At 40.3% G+C, this 13,287-nt stretch overlaps 1 protein-coding gene across 2 annotated transcripts in view; it reads left to right on the top strand.

Annotated features, from left to right (window-relative positions):
* Window positions 1-13,287, top strand: part of chl1b (cell adhesion molecule L1-like b) — a 945,006-nt gene that overhangs the window by 577,816 nt on the left and 353,903 nt on the right. For both annotated transcript variants that reach the window (XM_063067891.1, XM_063067890.1), the window contains one exon: window positions 11,048-11,118. In XM_063067891.1, the coding sequence (XP_062923961.1) occupies window positions 11,048-11,118 (71 nt within the window). The remainder of the gene's footprint in view (window positions 1-11,047; window positions 11,119-13,287) is intronic.

Genomic DNA, 13,287 nt, shown 5'->3' on the forward strand with positions numbered 1-13,287 from the left:
GACCCCATGGTATTATAGGAAAGATACTAGAATAGATAGAGCACTGGTTGATTGGAAGGAGGCAAGGTGTAGGAATAGAGAGAACCTTTTCTGGTTAGTTGCCAGTGATTAGTGGTGTTCCAAGGGATCTGTGGTGGGACCGCTTCTTTTTATGTTGCATGTCAGTGATTTGGATGATGGAGACGATGGCTTTGTGACCAAGATTGTCATTGATATGAGGGGCGGGTAATGTTGAGGAATCTGGGAGGCTACAGAAGGATTTAAACAGATTAGGAGAATGTGCAAAGAAATGACAATGGAAAACAGTGTCAGAAAGATCTTGGTCATGCACTTTGGTAGAAGGAATAACAGCAAGGACTATTGTCTAAACAGGAAGAAAAATTTAAAAACTCTGAGTTGCAAAGGGTCTAGGGTATACTTGTGCAGGGATTCCCTAAGGTTAACTTGCAAGTCGAGTCAATGATGAGGAAGGCGACTACAATGTAAGCATTCATTTTAGATTATGAGGACACTCAGTCCTTGTTTATTGTCATTTAAAAATGCATGCATTAAAAAATGATACAACGTTCCTCCAGAATGATATCACAAGAAATATGCAGGACAAACCAAGACTAAAACTGACAACACCACATAATTATAACATATAGTTACAACAGTGCAAAGCAATACCATAATTTGATAAAGAGCAGACCATGGGCATGGTAAAAAAAAAGTCCAAAGTCCTGATAGACTCATCATCTCACGCAGGTGGCAGAAAGGAGGAACTCTCCCTGCCATGAACCTCCAAGCGCCGCCAACTTGTCGATTCAGCACCATTGGAAGCACCCGACCGCAGCGGATTCTGAGTCCGTTCAAAAACTTCGAGCCTCCAACCAGTCCCTCCGACACAGCCTCTCCGAGCACCATCCTCTGCTGAGCGCTTCGACCCTGCCCCAGCCACCGAGCAGCAAGCAAAGCCAAGGACTTGGGGCCTTCTCCTCCGGAGATTCTGGACCACACAGTAGCAGCAGCAGTGAAGGAGGCATTTCAGAAGTTTCACCAGACGTTCCTCCATGCTCTCATGTCCATCTCCATCAAATCAGGATTGTGCACAGTACCCTAACAGACATCACCACTGGAGTGGTCGCTCCAAGCTGCGTCGTGCCGCCATCTTCTCCTCCTTGAGAGGACTAGAATATAAAAATAAGGATGTAATGCTAAGGCCTTATAAGGCACTGGCAAGATTTAGCTTCGAGTATTGTGAGCAGTTTTGGACCCCTTATCTAAGAAAGGATAGAAACATAGAAAACTTACAACACAATAGGCCCTACGGCCCACGAAGATGTGCCAAACATGTCCTTACTTGAAAAATTACCTAGGGTTACCAATAGCCCTGTATTTTTCTGAGCTCCATATACCTGTCCAGGAGTCCCTTAAAAGACCCTATTGTATTCGCCTCCACCGCCGTCGCCGGCAGCTCATCCCACGCACTCACCACTCTCTGTGTAAAAATTACCCCTGACATCTCCTCTGTATTTATTTCCAAGCACCTTAAGACTGTGCCCTCTCGTGTTAGCCATTTTAGCCCTGGGAAAAAGCCTCTGACTATCCACATAATCAATGCCTCTCATCATCTTATACACCTCTATGAGGTCACCTCTCATCCTACGCGGGATGAGAGGTGACCTACGATTTCACTCAACCTATTCTCATAAGGCATGCTCCCCAATCCAGGCAACATCCTTGTAAATCTCCTCTGCACCCTTTCTATGGTTTCCACATCCTTCCTGTAGTGAGGCGACAAGAACTGAGCACAGTACTCCAAGTGGGGTCTGACCAGGGTCCTATATAGCTGCAACATTTCCTCTAGGCTCTAAAACTCAATCCCATCCCATGAGTGATGAAGGCCAATACACCGTATGCCTTCTTAACCACAGAGTCAACCTGTGTAGCAGCTTTGAGTGTCCTATGGACTTGGATCCCAAGATCCCTCTGATCCTCCACACTGCCAAGAGTCTTACCATTAATACTATATTATGTCATCATACTTGACCTACCAAAATGAACCACCTCACACTTATCTGGGTTGAACTTCGTCTGCCACTACTCAGACCAGTTTTGCATCCTATCAATGTCCCACTGTAACCTTTGACAGCCCTCCACACTATTCACAACACCCCCAACCTTTATGTCATCAGCAAATTTACTAACCCATCCCTCCACTTCCTCATCCAGGTCATTTATAAAATTCACAAAGAGTAGGGGTACCAGAACAGATCCTTGAGGCACACCACTGGTGACCGACCTCCATGCAGAATATGACCTGTCTACAACCAATCTTTACCTTCTGTGGGCAAACTAGTTCTGGACCCACAAAGCAATATCCCTTTGGGTCCCATGCCTCCTTACTTTCTCAAGAAGCCTCGCATGGGGTACCTTGTCAAATGCCTTGCTGATATCCATATACTACTCTACCATCATCATTGTGTTTACTCACATCCTCAAAAAATTCAGTCAGGCTTGTAACACATGACCTGCCTTTCACAAAGCCATGCTGACTATTCCTAATCATATTATACCTCTCCAAATGTTCACAAATCTTGCCTCTCAGGATCTTCTCCATCAACTTACCAAACACTGAAGTAAGAATCACTGGTCCATAATTTCCTGGGCTACCTCTACTCCCTTTCTTGAATAATGAAACAACACCCCCAAACATCCAATTCACTGGAACCTCTCCCGTCCCCATTGATGATGCGAAGATCATCGCCAGAGGCTCAGCAATCTCTTCCCTCGCTTCCCACAATAGCCTGGGGTACGTTTCGTCCGGTCCCGGTGACTTATCCAACTTGATGCTTTCCAAAAGCTCCAGCACATCTTTTTTCTTAATATCTACATGCTCAAGCTTTTCAGTCCGCTGTAAGTCATCCCTACAATTGCCAAGATCCTTTTCCGTAGTGAATACTGAAGCAAAGTACTCATTAAGTACCTTTGCTATCTCCTTCAGTTCCATACACACTTTTCCACTGTCACACTTGATTGGTCCTTTTCTCTCATGTCTTATCCTCTTGCTCTTACATACTTGTAGAATGCCTTGGGGCTTTCCTTAATCCTATCCGCCAAGGCCTTCTCATGACCCCTTCTAGCTCTCCTAATTTCTTCCTTAAGCTCCTTCCTGCTAGCCTTATAATCTTCCAGATCTCTATCATTACCTAGGTTTTTGAACCTTTTGTAGGTTTTCTTTTCTTCTGGACTAGATTTAAACTGCCTTTGTACACCACGGTTCCTGTACCCTACCATCCTTTCCCTGTCTTATTGGAACGTACCTATGCAGAACTCCATGCAAATATCCCCTGAACATTTGCCACATTTCTTCTGTGTATTTCCCTGAGAACATCTGTTCCCAATTTATGCTTCCAAGCTCCTGCCTGATAGCCTCATATTTCCCCTTACTGCAATTAAACACTTTCCTTACTTGTCTGTTCCTATCCATCTCCAATGCTATGGTAAAGGATGTGCTGACATTGGAGAGGGTTCAAAGGGGGTTCATGAAAGTTATTCCAGGAATTAAAGGGTTATCATATGAGGAACATTTGATGGCTCTGTGCTAGTACTCATTGGAATTTAGAAGCCTGAGGGTTGAGGTAATTGAAACTTATTGAACATTGAAAGTCCTAGATAGAGTGGATGTTTCTAATATTGGGGAAGTGGGGGGGGGGGGGTGGTCTCGGATACATGGGTGTCCATTCAGAACAGAAATGAGGAGGAAGTTCTTTAGCCAGAAGGCAGTGAATCTGTGTAATTCATTGCTACGGTCAGCTGTGGAGGCCAGGTCATTGGGTCAGGAAGTGAAAGGTTACAGGGAGAAGACAGAAGAATGGGGTTGAATGGGAAATGGATCATGCAGGATGAAATGGCAGAGCAGACTTGATGGGCTGAATGGCCTAATTGTGCTTCTTTGTCTCATGGTCCTATATGAAATAACAGAAATGCTTCCAATTGGATAAATCGGTTACCATATTCAAGCACAGCGACCAAGCCTGGAACATAAGTAGTTTGGTGGTTTTGAAATAAGAGGCTTCTCCAATTAGATAGTTAACATAACTATGCAACAAGAATCATAATTTAGACAAAATTACTTGTCTTTCACCTTCCCCATTTAAAACATATTCTGGTGCCTTACAGAATTAATTAGGAATTACTCTCAGCCTGTCTGTTCTATAGCTAATAATGCATAAGCTAGGCATAAACCCAAAAGAACAAGTATGCTTCATTTTGGCTCATATCCCTTATGCACAACATTAGCTGGGGGAAAAAATCAAGTTTCTTCATTCTTAGCTAGTTATGTTCTTTAATTCTGGTGAGTCATCATAAAGCTTCTTCTGTATCTAGCCAATAATCCCTGAGATGAGGTTGCGTTTGACTGATTTATATAAAGAAAATAAGTTTTTGATTTTTTTTTGCTCTTGTGAGAGTGTTTTGGATGAATGGTGCTTGAGTTCCAAATTCTATCTAATTGGTCCACCCCTGTGACTTAATTCCCATCTGATATTTATTACAATTAAATTCAATTGCCTTTGTCTACCAAACACTTAAATATAACTTGCCATTGTACTGAAAATCTGAAAATACTAACCATTTTATCCCTCAATCAAATTGTTCCAAGTGAATTTCATTTCTCATGATTGCCAGTCGACTCCACCCACCAATATCAAGCACAGAACTTTGTCAAATGTGTTTTGAAAATCTAATTGGTTGACTAAAAAGGAGTCTTTTTGACTGGAATGTATAATGGGATTTTATTCTTTCTGTCACAGTGTAATGAAATGCTGCTGTTCATTACATTCACTTGCCACATCTCAGCAGTCATAGAATACACTGTTGACCTCGACTCTCTGTTTTGCCCACCTCAGAGCCAATTATCAACCATATCACAAATATTTTGTGTGCTTTCAGCATCAAAAGCCCTAAAGAAGTCTATATATGTAATACATAGGTACTTCCTCATGCAGACTAGTGAACACTGCAGAAGGTTCAGCAGTTAGTCGGGTATGACTCACTCTTCAAGTGCTGGCTTCGTTAGCTTGCATTGTCAACGTTCCCAGTCTCTGTCTCTGATAATGAATTTCAGTAACTTTCAACAACTGATATTTGTCAGAAGGGTCTACTGCCTCCAGCCTCCTTTCTCTCTCTCTCTTCTTAAGTAAGAAAATTATATTTTAATTTTACAAGGCAAATTGTTTTGGAGAAGTAAGAGCAAACTTGCATAAAATTGTAAATAATTCTGATGACTATCTGTTGTAAAAATAAACACCAACATTGCAGAAATTTAATCTACAAATGAGTTAAGTGGATAAGAAAGAGAAGGATCAGGAACACAATTGTCTGTCAGAACAGACTCAAGACATCAACTGTCTGATTCCTCTTGTGTCTTAAGCTTTTAATAACCGCAGAACAGGAACCAAGAGTCAAAGATGAAATGCATTAATACAACAAATAAGACTTATTCAAAAGCAGCTGCCAATTGCAGAGCCTTTGCTACAAGGGTCAAGGATAGCACTTTCAGATTCAACCCTGAGTTGCTCAACGTACTGACTAGGCCACGTCTCAATGTCCCTCCATTTTTGGGTTACATCTTAGAATGTTTCTTTCCTTTGCTGATATTCCTTACATTCAGCATGTCACAATTCTTCAAAATGAGACCAAGCCATATCAAATTCTAAACCATATAAGCATCCAACCTAAGCAAAATGAGTTACTTTATACATACAGTGCTGATGGTATCTGTCTTGCAAAAGCCTTTTCTTGTCTTGCTGCTCCCAATCAGTATTATTCAGAGGCTCCAACATAACTGATGAACGGCTGGAGGCTACAGATAACCTTGAAGGGTAGCTCTCTGCCAAAGCCCGGCTCCAGACTGCATTATTATTCCCAGTCTTTTCAAAGCAGACTGGGTTGGCTAGCTGCAACTGCAAAGGTGGGAAGACAGTGCTGGATTTTCAATTGCTTTTCTCATGAGTAGCACTACCAAAATGCTGGAGGAACTCAGCAGGTCAAGTAGCATCGATGAATAGGAATAAACAGTCGACATTGCAGGTGGAGACCCTTCATCAGAACATCAAATCATTTCCAGACCCTTGAGGCAATAACAGTAGGTCCCGTTGAAGTAAACACATGAAATGCTGAAAATATCATGTTGCGCAACATCTGTATAATAAGGAATAAAGTTCAGATCCAAGACACTACACTATTTTGAGTTTTTATTTCTGATTCCTAGCATCAGGAGTTTGTTTGGTTCTCAATCCTATTGAGGAATGGGTTGCCCAGCAACCATCTCAAACTAAGCAACCCTATCAGCAATGGGATCCAGAGCCGCGATGGTGGCATCTTGACATTACATGCCAGAGCTTCTGTAGGAGCAGTCAGTCTTTGGGTGGCTTTCTACCCCTACTGCCATGCAGACTGAGACATCGTATAGGATTAAAATTAGTTTTATACATCGAAATACTAAAATATACAGTCATTTGCATCAATGATCAGCACGCTCCAAGAATGGGAGCAGCCGGCAAGTGTTGCTATGCTTCTGGTACCAACATAGCATGCCCACGACTTACTAACCCTAACCTCTGGAATTTAGAGAAAGTCAGAGCACCCAGAGAAAACCTAAATGGTCATGCGGAGAATGTGCAAGCTCCTTAGGGACAGCAGCGGGAATTGAACCTGGATCACTGGCACCGTAAAATGTTACACTAACCGCTACACTACCATGTCACCTATTAAAAAGGTGGATGGTGAATGTTCCAGTGTGTTATGGAATAGCCTCCAATTCCCTTGCCAAAAAGAATGAGATCTAGCACAGGAGTGGGCAATGTTGGAATTGAATTTGCCCATAGCTTTTGACCTTTCAAGCAAACCTGCCCATGAACCAAGTATTCCATTATATCTGCCCAACGTCTTGTATTTGTAACTACCTCACTGTAATTCTCTATCAAATAATTGAAAGGAAAGCCCCTGGTGACTTGTTCTCTTGGAAGCTGGAATCTCACTGTCACTTATATCTGTAATCTCTCTGCTTGCACCCGTACCACCTTCAACAGTATACAAAAAAGCTCTAACGTATACATGCAGCTGAGCTAGTGTTAAAGAAGGCAGCAAGGATCACCATCTGAGCTGGTGCCCATGGGTGACTGGGTGAACAGCATTGACTTAACAATGAATTCAGCTGTCTGAGTAAGTGGGAATACTTGACCCTCTGAAGGTAGTAGAGAGGGGTCATGGTAGGGGCGGACTGCAAACTAGATGTGTATGCTTCGATCATGTGTAGCTTTTTCAACTAATGAATCTGTGTGATATAGAAGATGAGGGTCATGAGAAAAAAATGGGATGCAAACATATGAAATTTTCTCTGATGCCAGTTAAAGCTGTGCTAGAAAATTGGGCACCATGCATCCCTAAACTCAAGTTCTAAAAGACTATCGAACAAAATTCACACATTTCCTCTCTTGCCAACCCCCTCCACTGCCACCTCCTGCCCCACACACACCAACCCCTCAATGTCCATCATCCCATAAGCTTCAAACATTGTTTTCTGGTTTCACTGCAGGAAAAGAAATACCATCTCTGGTTTAATTGTCACAAAGCAGCTGGACTGATACCATATCACTCATCCACCTCAATAGGTTGACTTGAGTGCCTTTCCAAAGAACAATCCTGTGGAAGGTGGAGTTAGTTTGAAGTGTCAGTGTTGAATAGGATCATAAAAATTGAGCTAGCTAAGGATGGTCTTTAAAATTTGCTTACGACATATGTCTTGTATTAGAGAAGTATGTTTGATGTATTATTCCAGAAATGAGTGCACAAAATGTAGTCTTGACAATCAGAAGGGAAATTAAACTTTAATCCTTCTAACAAGTGGAGGGAGAAGATCCCGTGGTACTTAATCTTTTCTCCTTTGGCAGTCCCTTTCGATCAAGTATAACTTGTTTTCCATCTGTTTTGGGGCTGGGTGTTCTGATATGACTGATCAGGCCATTGCAAGAAGTGCAGTCCCTTCTAAAAGCAGGGCAGGATAGTGGGTAGTTTGAGAGGTCATGGTCTTCTTATTCAATAATTCTGTGTGCTCCTGATAGTGAGTTCTCAACACCATCCCTGATGCTTCTCCTTTGAGCAGTCACTTCCCAGGGGTTCCCAGGAACTGGTATTGCATTTTTTAAGGCTTTGACTACATTCTTGAAGCATAACACATTTCAAAAAACATTTTAGAAATCTGGTGTTCTGGCATGTAAGAGATATAGCTGCCTAAAGTAGCTGATCAAGTGTTAGAGGAACCTCAGTATTGTGAATGTTGTTCCATTAGCAGTGAATGGCATTGGTTTGCTTATCCATCCAGTGAATTTGAAGAGTTTTGTGCAGCTCCATTGATACCTTTCCAGTACAGTGAAATGCCTACTGTCAGAAACATAGGGAGGTTAGCATCACTGACCAATAGACCATGTGGGGTATGTCATTCTGAGGACTTAACCTTCAAACACCCATTTGCCCAATTAATGAAGGACTCTCCAGTGCACAAAAGGCAGCAGTGAATTTCATCGTCAATGCCTGCCTTCACCATGAAATGCCTATCAAGATAAGATCATAAGATATAGGAGCAGAAGTAGGCCATTCAGCCAATCGAGTCTGCTCCACCATTCAATCATGGGCTAATCCAATTCTTCCAGTCATCTCCACTCCCCTGCTTTCACCCCATACCCTTTGATGTCCTGGCTAATCAAGAACTTGTCCATCACTGCCTTAAATACACCCAATGACTTGGCCTTCACGGCTGCTCATGGCAACAAATTCCACAGATTTACGACCCTCTGACTAAAGTAATTTCTCTGCATCTCAGTTCTAAAAGGACGTCCTTCTTCTAAAAGTCGTGCTCTCTTGTCCTAGAATCCCCTACCATGGGAAATAACTTTGCCATATCTAACCTGTTCAGGCCTTTTAACATTCGGAATGTTTCTATGAGATCCACCCTCATTCTCCTGAACTCCAGGGAATACAGCCCAAGGGCTGCCAGACGTTCCTCATATGGTAACCCATTCACTCCTTTTGTGAAAAGATATGAAAAGTCCTTTTGTGTTTTCTGAAAACCCGTTACTTTCCCCAGGTAGTAAGGCTGATTCACATCTCCACCCATCACCCACCCCCATCACCACTATTTTATCATTTCCTGACAAGAGTCACCTTGTGTACAGATATTCCTGTATGTAGCGGCACTTGATTGCCATACAATCAATTTGTGTATATGAATTGTCTTATGGATCTAGATTTATTGTGTTATTTATGATTATATACTTTATCTTATTGTGCTATTTTTGTGCTCCATCAGATCCAGAGTAATAATTTTTTTGTTCTCCTTTACACTTGTGTACTGGAAATTACATTAAACAATCTTGAATCTTGGATTTTTCTCTGTCTCTCCATGACAATTCTAGCATCATGGGTAATGTGGTAACATAGGGGCACATTTGCAGTGGGCCTTTTGTCGACGTTAAGTGTAAAGGACCATCCCCTTGTGGAACAAAAACTTAGACTACCATTCTCAGGTCAAACAATAGTACATTAATTTACATTGATCTTGTACTTGCAGCCTATTCACCTAACTCACTACAGAACACATAGAGCATGGTATTTTTAGACTTAATAGAAACAGTACATCATCCTAACTTTCAAATATACTGAACACTCAACACTGATCCAAGTAAGTATGAGTTTGTAAACAGCCCTAGCTCTATAGGGTCACCCTGTGCCCTGTTCTTCCTACCTACACCAGGGTCTGAAGTTCCTGTATGGAAAGGATGGAATGTTCTGTTCTGCCATAGTAAGTTATTTTCCAACAGGTTGTCCATCTCTGCCCTGGTGGTCTTAGCTACACCCCCTTACATCACTCACTGCTAAGGGACTAAATCTGACCATTGTCATATCTCAGATGTGTTCTGATGGTAGTCAGCTTATTTCTGGATTGAAGCCTCTCAAGGCTCAGCAGAAGGTTGAACTGTGTTGCCTGCCTCTAACAATTTCCAGACTTGAGCTTCTGTACTTCCCTCTGCAACTCGATCCTTGACTACCTCCGCAGGAGACCTCAGCCGGTGAGGATCAGAAATAGCATTTCTCCTCACTGACAATCAACACAGGCACGTCTTTAGGATCCATGCTTTGCCCAATGCTCTACTCTCCACAAAACAACAAAATTCACAACCTATGTCACCAGATTTTGATTTTTCCCTGTAACTTCTGACAGCAGAAACTCAAGGTTTAATTTGATTACCTACAGGTAGCAACCAAGCACCATTGCTGTCCTACCTTCGTAGAAAGAGAAATAGAGAGAGGGAAAAAAAGATTCAGTTATTAAAAGGTGAAAATAAACATAAAAGGAAAATAAGGAACTATGTTGAAATTCAGGATTATTTAATTTGCAAACAGAATTATGATATTGATACTAAACTATGTCTGAAGGTTCACTTGGCTTTATGTGAACAATCAATGTGTTATTAAAAGGGTATTTACACTCTTAATCGCCAATTTTAAGTAGGTAGTCTAGTCAGTGATTGAGGTGTAACTCACAAGTTCTGAAAATTAACAGGGAAGTTATGGGTGAGATGCCATTTATGCAAAGCAAATGGTGGAACGTAAACTGGCAACTTTCATTTGAGAGATTAATAATTCATGATATATCTCTCATTCCCTGAATGTGCTTTTGAGTTAGTAACGGCATACATCATTAACATACCATTATTTTTCCAGCGGGATCCAAACTATTATTGCATTAAGCAATCCATCATATTAGAGTAGATCTTTAAACACTATATCAATGCTTCTACCTTTTATTCAATTTAATATAGGTGAAAGCAACAGTGGATTCCTTTTTAAAAAAAAAACAGAACAATTATATTTATCAATAGTCAATGTTAAGTTTTTAAATGTCTGAAATTTGTCCAAATGTTAAATAAACCTACATATAATAGACATTTTTCCATTTTATGGAGATTGAATTTCTTTATTTAATTGATTATGTTTTATTTAGTTCCTGAGAAGAATCCAAAAAACGTCAAAGGAGAAGGAACAAATATCGACAATATGAAAATTTCATGGGAGGTAAGAAAATGTTCTTGTTGTAATGCATTTATTACTTACATTGAAATTCTTCAATACCACCTTCAAGTACAGGTATCAGAATATAAAATATATTGAAGTTTCTTTATCATCTCTGCACAGTATTGTGAAATATGCAGTATCTTCCAATTGAATTTCTGCAAATCCAATAAAGAAAATCAGCAGACATTTATATAAATATAACAATATGTATTACAGCAGATTGATAATACTTTATGTTACCTTTTCAGTTCATTGATCATTATCCAAAATTGCAAATGATTACTTTAAAGTTAGATTTTTTACAATCTGTTTCAAATCATAATTTCTATTCATGGAAAAAAATATCAGGATAAAATATTTTGAATTAACTGTGGAGATCGATGCACCCACTTCGAAGTTCCATGTTTGATTTGAATAAGCTTCCACAGTGAAACTGGAGTCTTGTGATATATGCGTGTAAAGTTATATGAATAACAGAGGTAGTGGTATACAAAAGGATACACTTACAGACTGTAAAAGAATATGGTATGATGCAAGATAAATTTAATAATTAATATTAAATTTGTTAGATATGTTTAAAAGAATTTTTTCCATATTAATATTTATTTTCTTTTTTTTCATGAATCTCACTCCATGTCAGTGCAGAAATTAGAGACCGCCTAAAGGAAGTTTTTTTTGCCAAAACTCTTCTTTAAAAAATATTCCTTGGGATAGATATTGGTTAGCTACCTTTACTCTGCCTCTCACGAATCATATTCACTGTCAATCAGTGAAGTCACCCAAGTAAAGCAGTGAGATTAGAATCTCATCAGTGGAAATCATGGACAAAATGCTGCCTGTATCAGGAACTCACCATGTGAATGACTGAGTGGTCTAGCAAAGTCTAGTATCTTGAAGAGAATGCTGTGGATTAGCTCACTATACATTCCTTTAATCTTTATGTTACCAGAGGTTAGAAATGTTTCTTTTTACAAGCATGGGACACAATACAATTTGAAGAAGGCTGTTCTTGCAAGGTCAGTTAACAAATTGCAGAGTTCAATTTATGTCTTTATTCTTTTGAGATCCTTGACCTTTTACCTCTCTTTTCATATGCAACTTGAGTAACGCCTCCATTGCTAAACTTTCTTGAAAATAGGTTAGTTGATTTCTCAGCAGTTCATTAGTTTCAATTACTGAACAATTCCTATCACTCCAATGCAGACATTCTGAATATTACTCTCAATCTTGCCTCCATTTTCAATGTGCTATAGTAAATCGGATTGTGTTATTTCCCAGTGAACTCCTCCTTGATTTTTCATTTACAGGCAAAATAAGAGAATATCTGAGAATTCCAGGCCCTTAAAGTGCTTTCTGCTTAATGATTTGTCTCAGATTTCTTTACTGTTTTCACTTTTTCCTACTTTCTGTGGTTTGACCAATCACATTGATAGCTGTACATGGATGAAATTTGCACCAAGGTGAAAGATCAGGCACAAAGGGCCAAATGGCCTCCCACAATGTTTACTATTGGTGGTGTTACAAGAATCACCCTTTGAAGTAATTATCTGTATTTACTGACGAGTAACTTCTATTGTCTCAACTAAAAAGCACGTGGGTTCACGAACTAACTATCTGTGTGCACCCCATTAGAATCTCTGACCTTCCATGAACACTCAATGAAAAGAAAAGGTATTATTGCGGGAAAGGAGTCTACACTAGCCAGGCTTTCATTGTGGTTCTAATATATCCACATGACCATGGGGTCCTCCTTTTCTACAATGGTTGATCTCTGGTTGCTGGAGAGATATCACCCCTACATATTCGGAGCTCCTGACGTTTATAGTGTTCATTATTATTTGAAATAGTGGATCTCCATCCCATTGGCTGAAGGTCACCTGACCTACCAGGGTCACTTTCTTACTGGTTCTAGTCCAGGGCTACAACCAACATTGTTTCATGGTTCTGCCACCCCAGCATTGTTTATTTGTGCCTTCAAATCTGACTGGTCCAAACCAATAAAATGAGGCAACCCAGACAGAGTTTAACAAGATTACAGATTGCTTCTTTGGTAGGTCTGATATTTTACATAATAAACATCTGAGAATGGTCTCAAGTTTAGCAGGTCATTACCTGAAGTTCCTTGTGTCCACAATCAATTGATCTGATTATTTTCTGCCAGAGCAAAAA

Source organism: Mobula hypostoma, chromosome 15 (genome assembly GCF_963921235.1).
Source record: "Mobula hypostoma chromosome 15, sMobHyp1.1, whole genome shotgun sequence".
NCBI classification, from domain to species: Eukaryota; Metazoa; Chordata; class Chondrichthyes; order Myliobatiformes; family Myliobatidae; genus Mobula; species Mobula hypostoma.